This window comes from Sorex araneus, chromosome 1 (genome assembly GCF_027595985.1).
Source record: "Sorex araneus isolate mSorAra2 chromosome 1, mSorAra2.pri, whole genome shotgun sequence".
NCBI lineage: Eukaryota > Metazoa > Chordata > Mammalia > Eulipotyphla > Soricidae > Sorex > Sorex araneus.
In genome coordinates this window covers 74019738-74044966 of record NC_073302.1, presented here as the reverse complement: position 1 = coordinate 74044966, position 25229 = coordinate 74019738, and the positions used below count along the sequence as shown (strand labels likewise).

General features: G+C 39.6%; 1 protein-coding gene across 1 annotated transcript in view; it reads right to left on the bottom strand.

Moving 5' to 3' along the window:
- Window positions 1–25010, bottom strand: part of CFAP95 (cilia and flagella associated protein 95) — a 116043-nt gene extending 91033 nt beyond the window's left edge. Inside the window, exon 1 of the mRNA XM_004600321.2 lies at window positions 24833–25010. Within this exon, the coding sequence (XP_004600378.2) occupies window positions 24833–24969 (137 nt within the window). The 5' untranslated portion in view covers window positions 24970–25010. The remainder of the gene's footprint in view (window positions 1–24832) is intronic.
- Window positions 25011–25229: the final 219 nt, after the last annotated feature.

The following is a 25229-nucleotide window of genomic DNA, read 5'->3' as shown; positions in this document are numbered from 1 at the left end:
GGAAGGCAGCTCTCTGCCACTGAATGTTCGAGTCCTGCCCCTATGCTTCTTCTTTTGAAACTCACACCACAGGTACAGGTTGGCCTGCTGGGCAGCACCATACACCCATCACCATTTCTAGTTGATCTGTAACTAGATCATTTTAAAAGATGCAGCTACATTCCTTTTCTTACAGCAAAATGGTACAAGCCAAAAGTCCAGTGTTAAAAGATGAGTCCATGATAAAGGTGTTTCTAGAATACTGAATTAATGCAAACTCATTTCCAAATGCCTCTAGTCTAGAAATGACGTGTCTACCTACACCCAAACACAGCTTAAGACCTTCCTCTAGGCCAGCATTAAAATTTAAATGTCAGGGCTCGAGCAATAGCACAGTGGGTAGGGTGTTTGCCTTGCACGTAGCCAACCCGAGTTCGATTTCCAGCATCCCATGTGGTCCCATGAGCACCGCCAGGAGTAATTCCTGAGTTCATGAGCCAGGAGTAAGCCCTGTGCATCGCTGGGTGTGACCCAAAAAGAAAAAAAATAAAGAAAAAATAAAATAAAATGTAAATGTCAATTAGCATAATTGATCAATTGAATTCTAAAATTTAAATGCCTAAAATATAAATATGTTTAAAAATAATGTATTACAGAATATTAAAATGCCATGTATACATGAAACACAATAAAGACATTAGGGTAGTATAAATGATGTAGATTTAATTAATTTCTTGATTGTATTAATTAATTAAGTGGTTTGTGCCTCAGTTTCCCAAAGATCAACTGAGAATCAAATGCTGATAACTAAATAAATCAATAAATTCACTCTCAAACAAAAAGTACAAATATTACGCATAACAATGCTGCGTATATATCTATAATACACTTTAGATATATATTTTAAATACTTTTCAATATCAAATAAACCTTGTAATATTTTTGTGAGCGATATATACATAAAATTAATCAAGGTTACAATACTACATATAACCTTTTTCTCCTTGCTACCTGCATTTTATTCAGACATCATAAAACTTGCCATAAACTTGTCACTGTAGTAAAAATTGTTGATGAGAAAAAATGAATATAATAAAACTTAGGTCTCTAGAACAATAACTTGCAAAATTTTTGACCAGATCCCTAAGTAGGAAAAATGTAACAGCTTAAGCCAGAATATATGTGTGTTTCCATGCATAAAATTGAAACTATACTTTTATAAAACAATATTTACCCTTGGATACTTTTCACCTTTTATAAATTTTTAATGCTATTATCAATCCATTAAATTGAATTCGCAACATATAACGGACTGCAGTTTTTAAAATACAGTTCTAGGGCCAGACAGTAGTACAGGGGTTAAGGCATTTGTATTGCACATGGCCAACCTGGGTTAGATCCTTGGCACCACATATGGTTCCCTGAATCCTATTCAGGAGTAATTCCTGGGTACTGCCAGGTGTGGAAGGAAGGAATGAAGGGAAGGAGGGAGGGAGGGAGGGAGGGAGGGGAGGAAGGAAGGAAGGAAGGAAGGAAGGAAGGAAGGAAGGAAGGAAGGAAGGAAGGAAGGAAGGAAGGAAGGAGGGAGGGAGGGAGGGAGGGAGGGAGGGAGGGAGGGAGGGAGGGAGGGAGGGAGGGAAGGAAGGAAAGAAGGGAGGGAGGGAGGGAGAGAGGGAGGAAGAAAGGGAGGAAGGAAGGGAGGAAGGAAGGAAGGAAGGAAGGAAGGAAGGAAGGAAGGAAGGAAGGAAGGAAGGAAGGAAGGAAGGAAGGAAGGAAGGAAGGAGGGAAGGAGGGAAGGAGGGAGGGAGGGAGGGAGGAAGGAAGGAAGGAAGGAAGGAAGGAAGGAAGGAAGGAAGGAAGGAAGGAAGGAAGGAAGGAAGGAAGGAAGGAAGGAAGGAAGGAGGGAAGGAGGGAAGGAGGGAGGGAGGGAGGGAGGAAGGAAGGAAGGAAGGAAGGAAGGAGGGAAGGAGGGAGGGAGGGAGGAAGGAAGGAAGGAAGGAAGGAAGGAGGGAAGGAGGGAGGGAGGGAGGAAGGAAGGAAGGAAGGAAGGAAGGAAGAAGGGAAGGAGGGAGGGAGGGAGAAAGGAAGGAAGGAAGGAGGGAAGGAGGGAGGGCGGAAGATATTCTAGCAAGTAAGGCACTCTATATGGTCCCCTAAGCCATGCCAGGAGTGATCCCTGAATGCAGAGCCAGAGTAAAATCTGAGCACCACCAGCTATGGCACAAAAACAAAACAAAAGAAAATATTATTCTAGCCCAGTGTCTATCCAGTCGGGAGGGGAAAATTACCCACCCAAACACAGCAACCCCAGCCCATCACATCCACATTTGTTCAAATCTGAAAATACTTTTTCAGTTAAATTTTTGCATTTGGTGAAAGTGGGTTGCTAATTTTTGGTCTCGAGCTAGAGGCCGGTCCTGCTGCCAAACACAATACACTGTACCAGGTGGTCCCACCACCACACCTGAACAGAGATGCTTCTGACATCAGATGTATCAAGCGTGAGAGCACTCTAGAGATGGGTTGCATAGAGAAGTCTCTTAGTGTTTCCCAGTCACAAGTGTTCTACCCCACAGAAAAATCATTCTCACCCTCAAATAACATAAAATTGCCACTCTAATTTTAACATGAACTGTAAAGATTAAAAATGCTATCTACTACTCTAATGAGACCTCTAACACAAAAGACTAGCAAAAAAGGAATCTCAAGACCTTTAAACTGAATAAACCTCATCATCAGGAAAAACCTTGCCACATTGTCTTTGTAGTGAGTACCTCACCTACATTAGGAAAAAGGACAGTACTGACCAGCAACTGATCTGGCCTGCAGACCAGCTTCCACAGATATTTTCCCAGACATATATTTGATACCAGCTGGTCAGTAGTCAGCTCAAGGCCAAAGTAACTTGAACATTGGCATTCGGTGCTGCTGACTTCAGCAAATGCTGTACCTACATGCTTGGCAAGCATGTAGGTACAGCTGACATTCTTACTGGAAGGAGGGCCTCCAGGGCTGCCTACCAGCAGATTCAGAATCTTATTTGAGGGGCCAGAAAGATAGTATAGCAAGTAAGGTGCTTGCCTTGCACTCAGCTGACCTGGATTTAATCCCTGGCAACACATATGGTCCCTGAAGTCCACCAGGAATGATCTCTGAGTGCAGAGCCAGAAGAAACCCCTGAGCAAAGCCAGGTGTGAACCAAAATAAAACAGAATCTTACTTGATTCAGCCCTTAATTATAAGAGAGTAAACATGTTGCCTTTACACTCCTGGAGAAGTTGTATGACTATGAATAAAGTTAGAAATTGGGAGCAGGTTGACAAAACAAGCTCAGAGTAGTCAATTGAATAACAGGAAATGGGAATCATGATGCTGTTGTCAAAAGTGCCACTTGAACTTATTTTAAAAGAGCTGTTTAGTTGAATATCATAAGACAAAGACCAGAATGAGCAGAACATGTATCGAGTCAGTACACAACTTCTTTTGTGGTCACAATCTTAACAATTCTAGAAACCCCTCAGATCCTGTTCCTGTCTCTTCCAGCCTTTAGCCATGTCTTGTCACTGTACCTTCAGAATCAATTTCTGGAGCCCTTGAGGAGTTTGGGCTTTCTACCACAAGTCTTGGAGCAATCCATGTAAAATAGTATTTGTGAGTCCCCTCAAGGACACATAAGCAAATTCCCAAGTAAGTGCAAGTCTTAACAAACCTGTGCAGAGCTACACAGGCAGGGATCTGCACCTTCCCGCAGGACTTCCCAATCACTGGCTCCCAGCTCCAAGGGGAAGAAAGAACAACATTAGGACCTAAGATTTTTCTAGCAGGAAAGACTTCAAGTTATATTCCACACTACAAAATCTATGTAGAGAAAGTAAAATACGGGATTGCAAAACAACAAATATCTTCTATATTATATAAAAGATATTATGATTATTCATTAATGATTGGGGGGGTGACAGACCCATTTGGATTTGGGGCCAGACCCAGTGGTGCTCGAGGCTTACTCCTGGCTCTGCATCAGAGATTACTCCTGGCGAGAGCATATGGGGTGTCAGAATTCAATCCACAGGCAATCACATGCAAGGCAATCGATCCACCCACTATACTATATCTCAAGCTCCTGAATTTGCTTTCCAGTTAGATACAGGGATGATGATTTTGGTGGGGATCATGCCCCAGGTGCTAGGGATGGGTTACTCCTGGGTTAGTGCTTAGGGGTAATTTCCAGAAATGCTCAGGGAACCATGCAGTGCTCAAAATCAAACCCAAGCCTCCAGCATGTGAAGCATACATTCAAGCCCTTTGAGCTTGCTCTCCAAACCCAGGAATTATTTTTTTATTCATCTTTGTGATCTTAGTGCCTTGATCAGTCTAAAGCATTGTAAATGCTCATCAAATCTTAAATAATTGATTGAATGATTGTTATATTTTGTTACTGTCACCTTAATATAAACGCTGAAAGCAAATGCTGTCAAAGTGTCTATAAAAAGAGTATCCCAGCTCACGTTTTAAAAGCACACATAGAGTGATTATGCATAGAGAGAAATGCTAATCCTTTGTAACAAAAATTTATAAATTTACTTGCTGAATTGGAAACCTCTCGACATACATATGCATAAAACTGATTGCAAAGGGGAATTGATTCTGAGCAATATCTGACATAAGAACAATGAAAATCCAACCTGAATTTTAGCTTCTGGTTACTTTACAAGAGACATATTTCCTTTGCAGATTTCAAAGATATTAAAGTTGTTAAGACTCCAGATGGCAGAATATATTAATTTTAAATTTTAGAATTATTAATGGAGTCTTAACTATTCTGTCAGCCATTATGTTTTCTTATTTAAGTCAAACCCAGATAAGAAGAAAAGCATATCTTTCCTGCTGGGTTTTATAACGACCTGTTATTCAGGACTTTAAAAGAAAATTATCCTTGAAAGCTGACTGTATTTCTTGACACACTCAAAGCAAAAAATTAATACAATCAAAGACTGCAAAGAAACATTTAACAGCCCGCTCTAAAGATTTCATGGGCAAGCGATGCAAATTCCCAAGTAATGTTATTTGGTGGCACACTTGTCAAACTTACAAATGAAAACTTTCAAAAGTATTTGCACTCATAAAGAAAATCTTAAGTCCTTGGGAGAAATGGTGACACTTCAGACTTATGTAGAGGGACTTTGTTTTCCAATGTGTCTCATGCTATACGGGATTTTTGCACCTTGCAAGGCACAGATTTCTAAGCCTAAACAGCACTAAAATGAAAATCATTTGCTTGAGACAGAAAGTGACCTAAGTTTTCTTCTCAGCACATAGTGAGTGCCATGTAAACAAGATACATCATTATTATGAATATTCTTTATACAATGTCCTTTAAGCAGGAGGGTTCATAGAGGATACTTGGAGGAAAGAAGCAGCATACAACAGCAGGAGCCTTTGTCTTTCTTAACACTTGTAATGTTAAATACATGTTGTCAGTCTGATTGACAACCAACAACCAAACATCTAAGTGAAATGTACTAAACATAAATGTATTAAAATGTATTTATAATTGATTAACCCACCTGGGATGCTATTAGGGTAAAACTGGCACACACAGGGGTGATGAAAGCCAAAACCGTTCTCTACAGACCAAGGTCAGGTGTTGTTACTCTATGAGTCAACAACTGCATCTCAAATATGTTACAGTCCTACTATACTTCTCAGAGTTTCTTTGATTTTATCCTCCAGGAAGAGCTTATGTTGATTGTTCAAAGAAATTCTGGGTGGTGAAAGAGGAGCCCTACAAAGAAACAGCTCTGGGCCTTGGAGCACATGATTTGCATGTTGATGTTTTATCTAGATGCCCAGAATTTCATGATTCCTCAAGCACCATTAGGAATGACCTTTGAGCATTGTCAGATATGAAGAGGGAAAATGAAAAATAAATAACAAAAGAATTAAAAGACCATAATGAATATATCACATAATAGTAACATATAATACAAAGAACACCTTGATGATATATCTGACATCAGAGTCATGAAAAGTAATTGGGTCCTTGCAAAACAAAAAGCAAAAAGCAAATACCTAATGGGTGGAGCGATAGCACAGTGGGGAGGGCGTTTGCCTTGCACATAGCTGACTCAGGTTCAATCCCCAGCATCCCATATGGTCCTCCAAGCACTGCCAGCAGTAATTCCTGAATGCAGAGCCAGGGGTAACCCTGAGCATCACCAGGTGTGACCCAAACAGCCAAAAAAAAAAATTAAATACCTAATTACCTATATAAATTTCAATGCCTAAGATGACTTAAGTATTAGACTTCAATAATATAAAATAATTACTTGAGATACGTGCCCAAAGATTTTATTAGTCCACTTCAATGCACGCTTCTGTGAATCTGAGTGAGAAATACAAACTGAGTAGATAAAATGAAGTTCTTTGATTTGAAAAAAATTAATTTTATTCACATTAGAAGCAAATGAACCAGACTTTCTTCTGGAACAGAATCCAAAGATAAATTGGCTTTACATTATGAGTAGAGATACCCTAATGAGCATCTTTTTTTTTTTCTTCCAAGAATTGATCAAAAAGCAATAAAATGAAAACCTTTAAAAATAAATATTTGGCAAAATCAGAAGTGTCATTCACTCAATTACATCATATGCAAGGGTGACCAATGCTGCCAAGGTCCAGCAGAAGTCACGTGAAAGAAGTGTAGATAAGAAGCTACACATCAAGAAATCTCAGCAAGATCGCCTAGACTGGAGGTGAGAATTCTAGAGTGCCAAGCAAATTGCATTTCCATAATTACATAAATTTAGTTACATACTTTTACTTTTATGTTATAAAACATAGTTATATACATTTCCCTCACTGAAAAGAATGGAAAATGCTAGATTAAATCCATAAATTCAAATTACAACAGGTAAAAATACTTAAGAGAATGTTTCACTAAGAAATATTTAAAGAAAGCTTATTGTTAAAGCCATCACAAAGCTCAACAGCAAAGAAAAATAAGAGAATCCCATGGCATAACCAGGAGAGGAAATGAACAGACACTTCCCCAAAGAAGACATATTAATGGCAAGTTGGCAAATAAAAATGTGTTCAGAAATGGAGAGATAGTACAACAGATAAGGTGTCTGCCTTGCACACAACTGACCTGGGTTTGATCCCTGCCATCCTATATGGTCCTCCAAGTCGGCCAGAAGTGATCTCTGAGTGCAGAGCCCAAAGTAAACCCTGAGCACTGCAGGGTTTGTTAACAAACAAAGTGTTCACTGTCACTTAATATCAAGGAAATAAAAATCAAAACAACAATGAGAAAACAACAACAATCAACTGCAGCACTACCTAGATAAGAGTGATTACCCTCAGTAAAGGAGAAACTCAGTAAAGGAGAAACTCCACCTGCCCCAAAAGAACCCCTGCAGCCACAAACCTCCAGAACCCAATCACCGCCACGCTCACAGCCAACCTTCTCAAGCTCATCCCAACCTTTTCAATCACACATGAGATTGAAGCCGCTGAAAAATGCAGGTATGTGGGACATGTGACTGAAACCTCCAGGCTTTCAGAGTCGAGAAAGCTTTTCTTAGAAGTCATGCCCACAAACTACTTCTGGGTGTCATTTAAGTGCATTAAGCGCCATCATCCAGATGTACAAATGAATCTCAGAAGAGAGCAACTATTTTACTTCAAAGATATAATTTAATTTTTAAAATAATCAGGAGAGACCAGAGCAATAGTACAGCATATGTGGCATTTGCCTTGCACACAGCTACTCCGGGTTCAAACCCCAGCATTCCATATGGTTCCCCAACGCTGCCAAAAGTGATCCCTGAGCACTGCAGGTATTGTCCCAAACCAAAAACAAACAAAATAATATATTATTTCTGCATTAAGACAGTGAAAGCTCTTGTACATTTCTCAACTCTTTATTTTGTCCCATTTGACCAACTGATGACTTTCTAGAGCAGTGGCTTCAGCTGCTGGTCCAAGAACCATCATTGATTCATATCAAGTTCCCACCAACACACTAAAAGTTATTGCTGCTTACTGGTCTTCCTGGATCATTTCTGGGTACTGATATATTGTTATATAAATATTCTTATTTTAATTTTTTTCTATTTCTGCCTTAGTGGACTGTGAAATATTTCTTCAATTTTCAAAAGTCAGTAAGTATAAAAAGGGTGAAAAATCACTATGGAGATTCCATCAGCCTAAGACATCCACGTGTCTATGTGAAGAAGTGCCCATCAGCCACCAAATGTGACATATATATGCACATATATATATATACACACATATATCACATTCTAACATTTTTGGTACTAATTTAACTTAGAAATCCATACTAGAGGGGCCAGAACAACAGTACAGCGGGTAGGGTATTTGCCTTGCACAAAAACCAACCTGGGATTGATCACAGGCATCCTATATGGTTCCAACAGCATCAACAGGATTGAATCCTGAGTGCAGAGCCCAGAGCAAGCCCTAAGCACTACCAGGTGTGGCCCAAAAACAAACAAACAAACAAACAAAAAAAAAATATATATATATATACACAAATACAAGAAGTCAGTACTGGAAGTGGGAGTGTACTTTTCTAACAAAAATCTAAAATTCAGGCATTGGTTAAAGCCAGGTTGGAAAGAGCAGGAAATTTATATCAAAGTTTAGAAAGGACAAACATTTGATAAGCATATAGTTAAATCATGTACCTAGAGAGACTGGCAAAAGAATAGAAAAAGTTGTTAGAATTGTATTAAATTGTTATTGGTTGTTTTTGTCAAGAGGTATGTGTGAGGGGGAGAGGATTTTATGCATTTTTAATACAAATTAACATTTCACTTATATTAAATATTCTGATAAGTTGTTTTTTAACATCTGTAGAGAATTTTATTGCAACATTTTACTTATTATTGCAAATAATTAAGCAGTATCTATAATATAATATTTACTTACATGAAGTCAATATGCCCTTTCTTAGAATTAAAACATACTTTTATAGGTCTATTCAGACTTTCCCCAGGTTTACTAAAATTTACTAAATTTTCTAAAATTTAGTAAGTTGGGGCTGGAGCAATAGCACAGCAGTAGGGCATTTGCCTTGCACGCGGCCGACCCGGGTTCAATTCCCAGCATCCCATAAGGTCCCCTGAGCACTGCCAGGAGTAATTCCTGAGTGCAGAGTCAGAAGTAACTCTTGTGCATTGCCAGGTATGACCCAAAAAGCAAATAAATAAATAAATTAAATTAAATTTAGTAAGCTTAGTAAATTCTCCTCATCTTTACTAAAACTTACATTTGTAGGACCTTTCTAATTCATGTAAAGTTTTAGTGTATTAGCACAAAACTATTCATATTAATTTTAACTTCATGCCTGTAGAAAAAAAAGACACTACATTTGAAAAAAATTATCAACTTATCATTGATTTACAATTTTGTACAATTTCTGGGGTTTATTTAGTTCTACCCATTTATGTATGTATAGGTGTGACCACCTCCATATTAAAAAATAAAACAACAATTATTCTATCTATGATGAATTACAGCATTATTTAGACAAGAAAGGGGTCTGGTAGGTGGTTCCTATAATTCAATGAGAGAAACTTCCAAGAGTCAGGAGTTAGAACAAGCAGAGGTATTTATTCTGCTTTTTATTTATTTGGACAGTGGTGTTCTGGGCACCACACAGGAAATTCCTCTCCTATAATACCAGCTAACAAAGATTTTGCAAATGAAACTATTTTAAGTTTGGCCAATGCCAGTTAAGTTGACTGAAATTTTTAAGTTAGGATGTCAAGTCATGGCACCACACCACTATAACAACTGGTTTTCAGGAAAATAAGTTTATTAGGATTTCATAGAAGGTAGGATTGAAAGAAAAAAATGTACTTAGAGGAAAAGGTGGCAGAGTCTTCTGGACTTCATCTGAAACAGAGAAAATGGGGTGCGTCTCAAAAAAACTACCATATTCAAACACATCCGTGGGTCTGTGTATATGTATACAGGGAACAAGAATGTAAGACTAGATTAAAAATAACTGTGGTGTAGGATCTACTATTATAGAACACAGACAAGAATGAAAGGGTGGTTAAACCAAATGAATGTGAATAGCATCATCCTTTTTATCCAACATAAACTAGCAATTAAAAAGATATTTTAAAAAAACTTATAATAAACCATTTCCAGTGACTCATACTGAAAGAGATGAAGTATAGTGTTTAAATTCTGATCATTTAGAGAATATTTGCTCCAGGGGAAAAGTTATAGAAAATGATGTAGAAAATTTTTAAGCAATTTTCTTTTATTATTATTTTTTAAATTGGTGTTTATTTTGGAAATTGTTAAGTAGCAAAGAGAAAACATAAAAGAGCAAACAATCTAAAACTCCTGCTTTCAAGACAGTTTGTGTATATTATTACTATAATTCTTCCTGTATCTGTTGGTGTATAGTTGGTGGGGTGGGGGACACCCCCAGCTGTGCTCAAGGCTTACTCCTGACTGTGCTCAGGAATCACTCTTGATGGTGCTCAGGGTACCATTTGTACTACTGAGGACTGAATCTGGTCAGTTGAATGCAAGGTAAATGCCTTATCTGCTATACTATCTTTCCATCCCAATCTCTATTTTTAAGTGATATTTGTAGATTCAAAAAAAAAAAAGGTGAGAATCAGGGGCTGGAGCCATAGTACAATGGTAGGGCATTAGCCCTGCACACAGCTGACCCAGGTTCAATCCCCAGCATGCTACATGGTCCTCCAAGATCCACCAGGAGTAATTCCTGAGTGCAGAGGCAGAAATAACGCCTGAGCACTGCTAAGTGTTGCCCCAAAATGAAAATAAATAAATAAAACAAAACAAAGGTGAAAATCTACTAACCACTGCTTTTGTTTATACATGCTTGCAATGACACACTTCAGATGTAAATCTTTTTTTTTTCACAGAATTCCCTTTAAAATAACCTTGCTCTAATAAAACATAGGCATCCATGTTTGCCTTTGTATGAATTAGGTCTGTTTTGACAGGAATATTAAAAAAATAAGAAACCTTTAACCTCTTGGACCTCTACTAAAAAAACTACAAAACACTACGTCACAAAATAAGAGGACATGAGGAAATAGAAACATATCCCTTGCTCATGGATTGGGAGAATTAACATTTTCAAAATGGTGATACTCCCCAATGCATTATACAGATTCAATGCAATCCCTTTAAGGATACCTATGAAATTCTTCAAATAAATGGATCAAACACTCCTGAAATTCATATGGAACAACAAACCACCATAAATAGCTAAAGCAATTCTTGGGGGAAAGAAGATGGGAGGCATCACTTTCCCCAACCTCAAACTACTATAAAGCGGTAATAATTAAAAGAGCATGGTACTGGAACAAAGGCAGAGACACAGACCAATGGAACACAATTGACATCCTGACTCATACCCTCAAATATATGATCATCTAATCTTTGATAAGGGAGCAGAAATGTGAAGTGGAGCAAGAAAACCCTCTTTAACAAATGGTGCTGGCAAAACTGGGTAGCTACATTAAAAAAAAAAATGGGCTCAGACCTCTACCTAATACCAGATACAAAACTCAGATCAAAATGGATTAAAGACCTCAACATCAGACCAGAATCCATAAGGCACATTGAAGATAAAATCAGCAAAACCCTCCACTAAAAAAGCTAAAGGTATCTTCAAAGATGAAACATCACTGACCAAGCAAGTGGAAACAAAAATAAACAAATGGGACTATCTTAAACTAAGAAGTTTCTGCACCTCAAAAGATACAGTGACCAAAATATAAATACAATAGAAAGAATGGGAAAGGATATTCACCCAATACCCATCTGATAAGGGGTTGATATCAGGATATACAAGGCACTGGTTGTACTCTATAAGAAGAAAACATTCAACTCCATCAGAAAATGGGGCAATGAAATGAACAGAAACTTTCTCAAAAAAGAAATCAGAATGGCTAAAAGACACATGAGAAAATGCTCTTAGTCACTAATTATCAGGGAGATGCAGATCAAAACAACAATGACATATCATCTCACACCACAGAGACTGACACACATCCAAAAGAACAAAAACAACCAGTGTTGGCGCGGATGTGGGGAGAAAGGGATTCTCCTTCACGGCTGGTGGGAATGCCGACTGGTTCAGCCCTTTTGGAAAACAATACGGACGATTCTCAAAAAATTAAAAATTGAGCTCCCATTTGACCTAACAATACCACTTCTGGGAATACATCCCAGAGATGCAAAAAAGTATAGTAGAAATGACATTTGTACTTGTATGTTCATTGCAGCACTGTTTACAATAGACAGAATCTGGAAAAAACCCGAGTGCCCAAAAACAGAAGACTGGTTAAAGAAACCTTAGTACATCTACACAATGGAATACTATGCAGCTGTTAGAAAAGATGAAGTCATGAAATTTGCATATAAGTGGATCAACATGGACAGTATCATGTTAATTGAAATGAGTCAGAAAGAGAGGGACAGACATAGAAAGATTGCACTCATTTGTGGAATATAAAGTAACAGAATGGGAGACTTACACCCAAGAATAGTAGAGATAAGTACCAGGATGATGGCTCCACAGCTTGGTAGCTGGCCTCACATGCTTGGGGAAAAGGCAGCTCAGATAGAGAAGGGAACACCAAGTAAAGGGTGCTTGGAGGGCCCGCTTGGGATGGAAGATGCGGAGCTAAAAGTAGACTATAGACTGAACATGATGGCCACTCAATACCTAAATTGCAAACCACAACACCCAAAAGGAGAGAGTGAAAAAGGGAATGCCCTGTCACAGAGGTGGGGTGGGGTGGGGAGATGGTGGTAGGGATGCTGGGATCATTGGTGGTGGAGAATGGGCACTGGTGAAGAGATGGGTACTTGTTCATTGTATGACTTAAACGTAAGCACAAAAGTTTGTAAGTCTGTAACTGTACCTCATGGTGATTCATTTAAAAAGAAAAAGAAATCACTGTGAGGGAAAAAAAGGGAAACCTTTAACAACTCTTACTTGTGGGGAATGGAATTTTTGAGTTCTGAGTGAGAGTGGGAAACATAGAATTGTCTAAATTTTATAAGCTTCTATAAACTACATGATCCAGTGGTTCTCAGATGCAGCAGAGATAAAGCAATCAGTCTTTTCATTCATCTTTTAAAGCATGATATTTTAGAAAATGGTAGAGGAATGAGTGACAAGTTTAAGCCAATGAGAGCCAACAATCTGAAGGAAGCCCTGCATATTCTTGTCTACACTAATGAGTCAGATTGCTGAGATCCAGTGGGTCAGTTGTGGTGCTGTCACATTGAGAGAGGAGGTTCTTGTGGGGATACTAAGATATCAAGGGTATCTGCAATGCCAAATGAAGCTAAACCTATGTAGAGACATCAGTTTCTCAACAAGCCAATGTGATCCATGACAGAATTACTGACACAGTATCAGGACAAAGGGTGATGAGAGAACAAAAACCCCACTCAGTTCAGAGCTCATAACTACCTTACCTCCCAAATATCTCACATCCCCAGTTTCTCATACACACTCATGTGACTGGAGGAAGGTTAAGGTGAAGGAAGTGCTCATAAAGAGTGGGTGTTCACTCCAGGAAGGAAGTATAACATGATGATCACCATAAGCATGCTGCCAGACTCCGTACAAGGCTGTTTCACTTGGAGCACCCCAGAGGGGAGTGGGTGAGAGCCCTCCCCTCCCCAAGGGACCCAGTCCCAGCAGGTGCAAACCTACAGAACTCAACCGCTGCCATGCTAACAACCACTTTCCACATGCTCAGGCCGAGCCTCACCCACAAGTGAACTTATTCCTGGACACTTCATAGAACACACCCAAGTCATACTCTAAGAGTACCATACCACATTTGATGGGTTCAAAGTAGTAGGCAACCAATCTTAGAAATATTTTTTACAGATTAAAAAAATATATATATATATATGCGTATATATATATATATATATATCGTAAATAGAGGGGTTCAGCAGGGCGATACCATTTCACCAAAACTTTTCAGTGCCACTCTCAAGAACGACATGCGACAACTGGAATGGGAAGGAATGGGAGTGAAGATAGATGGTCAGCAACTACACCACCTCAGCTTTACTGATGATATCATTCTAATAACACCAAACATTAGCCAAGTGGCACAAATGCTGGACAACTTCAACCATGATTGTGGAAAGGTCGGACTGCAGCTGAATCTCATGAAAACAATGTTCATGAGAAACAAACTTGTTCTTGACATTCCATTTGCTCTCAGTGAAACGAACATCTCCGAATGCAGCAGTTATGTATACCTAGGTCGAGAACTCAACATGATGAACAACCTGGCACCTGACCTGCACAGGACGAAGAGAGCGGCATGGAACGCCTCCTAGAGCATCTAAGAAGTTATTAACCTCTTAATAACTTCTTAATAACTTCTTAATAACCTCTTAATAACAAAGAACCTCAGGCTCTAGGCACATCTTTTCTACTCCACCGTTTTTCCTGCACTAACATACGCCTCAGAGACCTGGGCCCTATGAAAACAGGATAAGAATGCTATTCGGGTCTCCCAAGGAAGAAGTGAAAAGTTTCAATCAAGTGATAAAAGGAATCTGTAGTTCCGACCTCCATCCACAATTGAGAATCAGGGATGCCAAGGCATCGAAAACCAGATAGGCCAAACACGTAATGTGATTTGGAGATGACCACTGGACTAGAGCTGTTACTGACTGGATTCCACAGGATGTCAAAAGACCACGTGGCCGCACACCTATGAGATGGTCAGACTTGTTCATCAAGGCTCTAAATGAATGGTTTGAGGCTCTTCGTGTTCCTGGCATGAGCAGATGCCATTTGGTTACACTAGCACGCAACAGGAACAAATGGAGACGTTACTGGTGCCTGCTCAAGCAAATCCATGAGCAACGGGATGACAAGTGATACAAGTGATATATATATATATCTATATATATATATAGATATATATATAAAAGCACACAAGGCTCAACCTTTAACAACATGTTAGTGATCTCATATAGATGGGCTTAATGGCCCCATAATGGTGAAATATGACAATCTTAACACTCTTTCCTCTAAGAATACTTTTTTGTAGCATTTTCAGTAGTTTTTCATAACTAACAATACAAAATATATTATTTCAGTTCTGCTTTAGGGCAGGGATTGGGTTCAGGATAGAAACATCTGAAATATGGCAGTGGGAGGTTTAATAGTGGTAGGATTGGTGTTTGAATATTAAATGTAATCAACTATTGTGAACTATTTATAAAATAAAAATAAATTTTTAAAGAGTGGGTGTTATTCTGAAAGATATTATTTTAACAGAGCAAGCTGTTTTAATTTAAAAATGTTTATACATTTTTTAAATGAATCATCATGAGATAGTTACAGACTTACAAACTTTCATGATTATGTTTCAGTCATAAAATGATCTAGTACCCATCCCTCCACCAGTGCCCATTCTCCACCACCAATGTTGCCAGTATCCCTCCCGCAAGAGCAAGCTGTTAAAAGAGAGAGACAGAGAGACACTTTCATGGGCATATTTAAAGTTTGTTTTCTGAATTTTTAACCCACTGCTAAAAATCTGTGTCAGTTTTTGAAAATGAACTTTACATAAATATCTAGGTTGTATCCAAATTCTGTTGCTTACTCTAGGCTGACCCGGGTTTGATTCCTCCATCCCTCTCAGAGATCCTGGCAAGCTACCAAGAGTATCCCACCCGCACGACAGAGCCTGGCAAGCTACCCGTGGCGTATTCGATATGCCAAAAACAGGACCAACAAGTCTCACAATGGAGACATTACTGGTGCCCACTTGAGCAAATCGATAAACAACGGGACAACAGTTCTAACAGTGCCAACTCTATATTTCCATGACTCTTGTATCGACTGATGTATCACCTTATGTGGTCACACAATAAATTTAGAAACTTGGGACTATCTTGAAACTAAGAAATAGGGGGTCTAAAGAGAGAGCACAAGGGTAAGTCACTTGCCTTCCATGTGTATGACCCAGATTCTATCCCTGACACCCTATGTGGTCCCCTGAGCCTGCCAGTAGTGATCCTGGAGCACAGAGCCAGGATGCCCACCTGAGTATAGCCCTAAGTACCACCCAGTGTGCCCACCCCGCAAACAATAAACAAAACACAAAAAAGCTCTAATAAATAGAAGTACCTTTAAAGTATAAATATCATCAGCCCCTTTAAAAAGTTAAAATATTTTTAGAACTTCTCAGTCCCTGATAAATCTAGTTCTTTGACTTGTAAGAGCAGTTCAGCTCCCACTTTAAAATTCTTTGGTATTCCTATTAGACTCGAATGGATTATGCCCTTATACAGACCTGACCAGACATGCTTCAATATCATCCTAATGTATTAGGATGATGATGGCTATCAAAAGTAGTTCTGGTATTATTATGGATTTGTGTTATCTTGTTGTCTTTTCATCTCAAGATCTTTTATTTTTCTTTAACTTTTGCTTGTTTGTCTTTCATCTGGGGGCCAAACCCCGCGGTGTTCAGAGGCTGCTCTGAGCTCCAATTCTGGGTCACACCTGGCGACGCTTCACGAACCAGGAATCACACAAATGTTCTAAAACTAAATCGCACATCAGGCCCTTTTTCAATATGTTTATAGAATAATAAATGTAAGTTCCCAGGCTATATATTCCTATTGCATTTATGGATTTTTTCCTACTTATTCATTTGGTCATTTATTTGATAAGCATTGAGCACCCATTATGTTCTTACTCCCCCTGACTCTCATTAGACCAAAATCTTTCTTCTACCTTTTCAGATTCTGTGCTGAATGTGTGGGAACTACATGATCAAACTTACATAAATTTAGCACAAAATAAGAGTTTAAGTTTTCAATTGAGGACCTGTGTATCAAAGGTCAAAGGATGGAGGTTAATAAAAGGAATTCAAAGGATAGAAATTAAAGGATGGAGGTTACTAAATGGGGAAACTATTGCTGAATTTCAACAAAGAGGCAGACAGCAACATGTGGCTACTTGAAGACAGGCTTTTCATCTTTGTTTGTGAGTGTGTGTTGTAAATGTGACATGGAGTACCTGAAATGCATATAGACTCCCTAGGAGTTGATCTAAAGAGTATTAGAGAAAGCTCTTTCTTTCTTTCCATCCACCCAAAACAATTTGTGTAAAAATCTTTAAAACTATGACATTTCCAGACTCACAAATAAACCTTGGAAGAGGAAGAGAGCAACACAATGCAGAAATGCCCTGGCTGTCTTATTTGAGACAACCCAGACGGGTGCAGGTGAGTCCCACCACCTGCCCCAACAGCGCCCCAGCAGCCAAAAACCTCCAGAACTCAATCACCACCATGCTCATGGCCAACCCACACAGGCTCGAAAAAGTCTCATCCATGAGTGAATCTGCTGAAAAACCCAGGTACGAGGAATTTACTGAAATCTCCAGGCTCTCAAGGAGTCGGGAATGGGCAACAATCCCCCATCTCCCTGTGTTTCTGGTAGCCTGGCAGTCATGTCCGTGGAACTGCCTCCAGTGCCATATAAGCTAATTAACGACCATGATCCAGAGACTCACAAATAAACCTTGGAAGAGAGCAACATGCTGCAGAGATGCCTCCAGACCCCAAAGTCAACATCCAGTTAAAAATTTAATTTTATCTGTATCACCCTATTTAAAATCTTAGAATTCCTAGAGTGACATCTCATACTTTATGCCACTGACATACCAAGAATAAATACCACATTTGAAGGAGTGTAAAGTAGAAGGCAACTAATCTTGGCTAAAATATATATGTATATATATTTATATTATAATATATTATGATATGTTACACATATCAGCCAAGCGGCACGAATGCTGGCCGACTTCAACCGTGAGTGTGGAAAGGTTGGACTGCAGCTGAATCTCACGAAGACAATGTTAATGAGAAACGAACTAGTTCCTACTATGCAGCTATTAGAAAAAATAAAGTCATGAACTTTGCATTTAAGTGGATCAACATGGAAAGTATCATGCTAAGTGAAATGAGCCAGAAAGAGAGGGACAGACATAGAAAGATTGCACTCATCTGTGGAATATAAAATGGCAGAGTAGGAAACTAATACCCAAGAATAGTAGTATATAATACCAGGAGGTTGGCTCCATTGCTTGGAAGCTAGCCTCACACGCTGGGGGAAAGTCATCCCAGATAGAGAAGGGAACACCAAGTAAAATGTGATAGGAAATCCCAAGCAGGGAGGGAGAAGCACACTGAAAGTAGACTAGAGACTAAACATGATGGCCACTCAATACCCCTATTGCAAACCACAACATCCAAAAGGAGAGAGAGAGAGAGAGAACAAATTGGAATGCTCTGCCACAGAGGCGGAGTGGGGTGGGGGGGATGGAATATGGGGGTGGGAGAGATACTGGGTTCATAAGTGGTGGAGAATGGACACTGGTGGAGGGATGGGCTCTCGAACATTGCATGAGGGAAAAACAAGCACGAAAATGTGTGAATCTGTAACTGTACCCTCACTGTGACTCATTAATTAAAAAATAAATAAATGATTTAAAAAAAAAAAGAAACGAACTAGTTCCTGATGTTCCATTTGCCCTCAACAGAACAAACATCTCCGAATGCAACAGTTATCTGTACCTAGGTCGAGAACTCAATATGACAAACGACCTGGCACCTGGACTGCGCAAGAGGAAGAGAGTGGCATGGAATGCCTTCAAGAGCGTCGAAGAAGTAGTTAAGAGAATGAAGAACCTCTGGCTCCAGGCACATCTTTTGGACTCCACTGTTTTTCCTGTACTGACATATGCCTCAGAGACCTGGGCCCTAAAAAAAACGGTATCCCAAAGAGGAATCGAAAGAGCTATGCTTGGAGTATCACGTTCCACTCAAGTGAGAGAAGGAATCTGGGGTCTCTGTCAAAGATCAAGAATCAGGGACACTGTCTCATTTGCCAAGATGTCGAAAATCAGATGGGCTGGACACATAATGGGATTCAGAGACGACTGCTGGACTGGAGCTGTTACCGACTAGAATCCACAGGACATCAAAAGACCTCATGGCCGCCCACCTACAAGATGGTCAAACTTCTTCATCAAGACCCTGAATAAATTGTTTGAGGCTCTTCATGTTCCTGGAATGAGCAGACGCCATTGGGCTACACTAGCACGCAACAGGGACAAATAGAAACATTACTAGAACCCGCTCGAGCAAATCGATGAATAATGGGATGACAAGTGATATAAGTGATATTTATTAGCACACATGGCTCAACCTTTAACAACATGTTAGTAATCTCTTATACAAGGACTTAATGGCTCCAGGGTGAGATCCAACAATCATCACACACTTTCCTCTAAGGAAACTTTTCTGGATTAATTTTAGTGGATTAATCATAACAAGCAATGCAAAATAAATTATTTAGGTTCTGCTTTGGGGTCAGGCTTTGGGTGTCAGGGGAAAATTTCACAATGTGGTAGGAAGATATAATGGTGGTGAAAATGATCTTGGAATACTGAATGTAATAAATTACTGTGAAAAAGGGAAAAAATCTATTATATTCCCTATCCCACAATTATGACATCTTCATTTTCTTCCGTTTGTATGTTGGGGAGACAGAGATAAATTTCCCACGTTCTTTTACTTTGGCTTAAGCAAGAGAGAGAAGTAATTAAAGTTACAAGTATATATAATTAACCTGAGCCTTAAAACTCTTTATCGCCATGGAAACTAGAGCATGAGTGTCACCATGGAGACTGGAATTATTTTACTTTAAATTATTATCACTCATTACTATATGTCTGTTTGGTTACAGAGGAGGTAACTAAAGAAAAATTAAATAAATAAAATACGAGGGCCAGAGAGATGATTCAACAGGCTGTGGGCATTCAGTGAATTGCATGCAAGTAGGTATGGGTTTGATCCCCAGCACCACATGCTACACTGAACACCACTGGAAGTAGCCCCCAAGCACTGCGAGATGTGACTCCAAAACAAAAATAAAATAACTTTTCTTGTACAAAAAAATATATCCAGGGAAAGTTTGGTTGTTTTGGATTTTACTATTCCATTATTTTAGTAAGGGACAAGATATTCCAAGGGAATATTTTGTCTTCACTGAGAATTTCTAATATAATTACCTTATGCTATGACTTCATAAGTGCTACAAGAAGGTACAGGAAAGGTTAGCATGTAGCACTGTCCTCCTATTGTTCATTGATTTGCTCAAGTGGGCACCAGTAACATCTCCATTGTGAGACCTGTTGTTCCTGTTTTTGGCATATCAAATACACCACGGGGAGCTGCCAGGCTCTGCTGTACGGGCGGGATACTCTTGGTAGCTTGCCGGGCTCTCTGTGAGGGATGGAGGAATACATACTGGATCGGCTGTGTGCAAGGTAAAAGCCCTACCCACTGAGCTATCGCTCCAGCTAAGTCATCGCTCCTGTTAACTTTTTGGAAAAGTTAACAGGAATGATTAACTTTTATGAAAAGCATCTCTCATTCAAAAACATCAAGATCTGGGGAAAGTTCTGTGGCTCCCTATTCACCATGCCAGCTTTATAGAAGATAAGTCTCCTTGGCAATATTTTATCCCACATGTCCGGGCTCTCCGTTGCTGAATGCCCATGATCCCGGAGGCCAACTAACCACTTTCAGCACCCGCAGCTTCTTGCAGAAATGCCTCTAACTAAGCTACAGACCCGTGCTGCCCCAGAAGGGGAAAGGTTTTCTCTCTCAGTTTTTCCTTTTCCCAGTTGGTGGTGTGGCGACCGCCATCTTATAACTCCCACTACAGAGAGGTACAAGCTTGCAACGATGCAATTTCTGGCAGAAATTTCTCTGGACTTAGATACTAAAATACCAGAAATCCAAAATTGCGCAGCTGCTGTTGTGGCTGCGCGACCTCATATGCTCTTCATTCTCAGCAATGGAAAACAAATTATCAAATACTGTCTTTTCAGCAGGTCTGATTATTGGGGGAAAATTCCAAGTAATAATAGTGAGTTTTCTGTTGAAATATTGAATGTAATCAAAGTAAAGAGAAAGTAAAGTGAGAATCATCAGCCACACAGGCAGGGGCTGGGGGTGGGATGGGAGGTATACTGGGGTTCTTGGTGGTGGAACAGGTGCACTGGTGAAGGGATGGGTGTTTGTTCAATGTATGACTGACACTTAAGCCTGAAAGCTTTGTAACATTTACATGGTGATTCAATAAAAAATTTTTAAAATAAATAAATAAATAAATAAATTTTTTAAAAAAAGTATTCTGGACAAATCAGTTTATTGTGTCTGTTGCTTACAACTGTTTTTAATATATGATAGAATTAGACACACTTATATGACCATGTGAAAGAAACACAGAAATCACCCAAATGTTTAGGCTATTAAATCCAAAGTGAATTAGATTTTCTTTTAGTTACAAATTTAATTTTGCTTAGCCATAGTTTTAGGACTTAATTGAAAATGCACCCAAATGGTGTGCTATTGTAGGGGCTTATTGATAGAATTTTAAAATGACTGGCAATAGAAGATTAAAATTAAATTAAATTTTAAATAAGTCAATAGAGATATATATTATACATCTTATATAAACATACATATTAACCAAAGCATATAAAAACAAAATGATCAATTAATTTGAAAATTTACACTTTTGAACTTATTCAGTTTTTGAAAGGATGGGCCCCTGTGACTGGTTGGATATAAAACAAAAATAAGGTTTTCTCTTTCATAAGCAGCTCAGAGCAATGCATGTGCTTCACATCTTACAACTGCATCCCAGTGGCCATGTGGGCATGTTTTATAGTGTCAAAATGAGCAAATACTAGCCTAAAACTCTTAAGAGGAAACACAGGATTAGGATCCTATGAGGCTCTGTTCACAAAAATTTTGTTTTACTTATTCTTGTAAAATTCGTATTGACCAATCAATAAATAAATGGTTTTATGTAGTTATTAAAGTCACCTTACTTGGGATATCCTTGTTTCATTAGCATTAAACTCACAGCAGCAACTAGATTTCATACCTCAGTGGAGCCATGTAACCCATGTTTCTTTTCTAAAGGGAACTTCACAATCTTCTTGCACTTCAAAACTCTAGAAAGTGCTTCAGCATTATGAACTCAAGAAAACACTTTGAAAACCATCACTTTGCTTGGAGACCAATTTAGCAATAAAATAACCTCCAACAACAACAAAAGTCCCGAAATGTAAATATTGTGGCAAAGAATACAGGTATACATTTATGTCAGCTCATAAATATACATTCTTAAAAATTGGTCAGTAGGTGGTTTCAAGGTTGTGTGAAATCAAAAAGTGGGTGTTTCTCAGTGGGTGTTTCTCTGGCATAGCAATTCAGGAGGGCATCTTGGAAAAGGAACTTGGTAGTCCATGACTTATTATAATTTTACACTTTAGAAGTGTGTGCTGCAAAGATTCTGGGCAATAGGTATTTGGGGAACTCTGGAGATGTTGTCTGTTATTCTCATGCACCACACAACTGAAAACTGTGACAAGAACATGAGAGTTGAAATACAGTTAACAGATTATTGCTTTGTTTATACTCTACTGTGAATGTGCAGCTGGGAGGGTGGGGTGGGTCAGCGAGAAGGAGTAACTCAAAACTTACCCTCCTCTGCACATGTCTGTAAACAATCACAAGAGCACTACAACTATTGATTGGAATTACACATAAATTTTAGCATATACAAATTCACAAATACAGAATCCATGAATGGTAATAATCAATTACATTTGCCCATTCTTTCTGGCAACTATCAAAATGAAATGGATAGAAGAGAAGACACTTACCTTGCACACATCTGACCTGGGTTCAATCCCTGGCACCCAAGATAGTCCCCAAGCCCATCAGGAGTGATCCCTGAGTATCACCAGGTGGTGCCCAAACACCAAAACCACCACCAAAACAAAGATACCATGTACTTTCCTGAAGTGTTATTGCTACTATTCCACTGCATGTATCTGTTCTGTTTGGTGCACCTGTGGGGATACCTACTCTTTTTTTAAACTCTGCTCAGAAACACACACACACACACACAACACAATACACACACACCACTTTCTCTAGTCACCTTTGCTCTCTTATACTCATCTCTATTTTTCACAAATTATATTTATAGTGAATTTACTGACATTCTCCTTTACTGGTTTAAGGAATTCCTTGAGATCAATGTTTATGTCCTAATCTCTACTATGCTTACTTTGTGACAGCCTATATGTAAAGTGTATTTCACCAGCTCTCAAGTTTTTCAGTAGCTTGGCAGTCACACCCACAAACTGCCCTAGCGCCATATAATTTCATCAACAGCCAAGATCCAGAGACTCTGAATAAGCCAAGATCCAGAGACTTCTCTCCCAGAAGAGAGCAACGTAGGCCTTACCCATGAGTGAATCTGCTGTATAATCACATTCTAAATTTCAGAATTACTTGAGCAACTTCTTATATTCTACCCCACTGATGTACCAAGAGTAGCACACATTTGTTTGGGTTTAATATACATGCTTGTAATCTCTTATACAAGGGTTTAAATGGTTCCAGGATGAAATACAACAATCTTCACACACACTTTCCTTTCTTAGTGGGAAAGGTACATGGTGGTGAGATTGGTGTTTGAATATTAAATGTAACTAATTACTGTTAACTTTATAAAAATAAAATTAAATTTTAAAAATGAAAAGAGAAACAGAGCATGAAAATGAAAAGAAATAACACAGATGTTAAAATTGCAGCCAAGAACAATAAACAATTTCTAATCATTGTATTCCAAAAAAAAAAAGTATTTCACATGCAATACCTTGTTTAATCTTACCATAATTCTACAATCACAGGGAACTGGAGCCTACAGTCTTCATCATTAAGTGATTCTATATAAATAGTTTGGCTATCACATATTGACCGCTTGCCGTTTTTCCAGGCATTGTGTAAGTAGACCCTGCTTTTAGACAAGTAAATGCTTGTCTCAAAATGTGGTTCCAGTCCAGAGCAAACATCCTGTTCTCCATCCTCTGCCTGGCTTGTTGGGCTCTCTGCTGGCCACGGTGCTAGTTACCATAGACCCAGGTACACGTGTGCTTGGGGCTGCCTGAGACTGCTCAGGCTCCCAACCCTCATTCCCACCCATTACATCTCTCCTTTGAAGATGTTTCTCTTTCCTTTCCTTTCTCCTTCCCACTTCGCCGGACTCCTTTCTTTTCTCGAGTCTTTTTACTTCTTTCTGTCCTTTCTATGTCTTCCTCTCTCCTCTTCCTTTCCTCTTTTTCCTCCTGCCTACCTCTCGTCCTCTCTATATATTTTTTTCTCTACTGCCCCATTTCTTTTCTCTCCTCTCTCCTCTCTCTCCTCTCTCTCTGTCTCTCTCTTTCTGTCTCTCTCTGTCTCTCTCCCCCTCTTTCTCTCCCCCTCTTTCTCTCTCCCCCTTTCTCTCCTCTCTCTCTCTCTCTCTCTCTCCTCTCTCTCTCTCTCTCTCTCCCTCTCTCCTCTCTCTCCTCTCTCTCTGTCTCTCTCTTTCTGTCTCTCTCTGTCTCTCTCCCCCTCTTTCTCTCCCCCTCTTTCTCTCTCCCCCTTTCTCTCCTCTCTCTCTCTCTCTCTCTCTCTCTCTCTCTCTCTCTCTCTCTCTCTCTCTCTCTCTCTCTCTCTCTCTCTCTCTCTCTCTCTCTCTCTCTCTCTCTCTCTCTCTCTCTCTCTCTCTCTCTCTCTCTCTCTCTCTCTCTCTCTCTCTCTCTCTCTCTCCTCTCTCTCTCTCTCTCTCCCTCCCTCTCCCCCCCCCCCCCCCCGGCCCAGGGCCCAGGAATACAGAAAAGTTCGCTCACCAGGAATCCACCAACACGCACTTCGAGTATTTCTTGTCATGGGAGCGGAGCGTGAGGGAGCCCTTGCGCTCCAGCAAGTCTGTCGGTCCTGCTTCATACCAGTACTGCCTGGTACAGGAGGTGTCACAGCTACCCATGGCGGAGCTCCAGGCACAAACCTCGAAGACTTTCCCGCGGCCTTCCTGTGCGCGCTGACCTACAGCCAACCGAGATTCTGCGTCTCCTGTCGCCTAAGCAACCGGGGGCGGAGCCAATGGCGAAGAGGCGGCGCGGGAGGGGCGGCGCCCTCAATCGCTGCACCTTGGCTTGCTTGACCGTTTGCTAATTAATGACTACACTTCCCAGAATGCAGTGCAGGGAGAGGCTCGACCTTCTCGACACAGGGAAGAGAAAACTG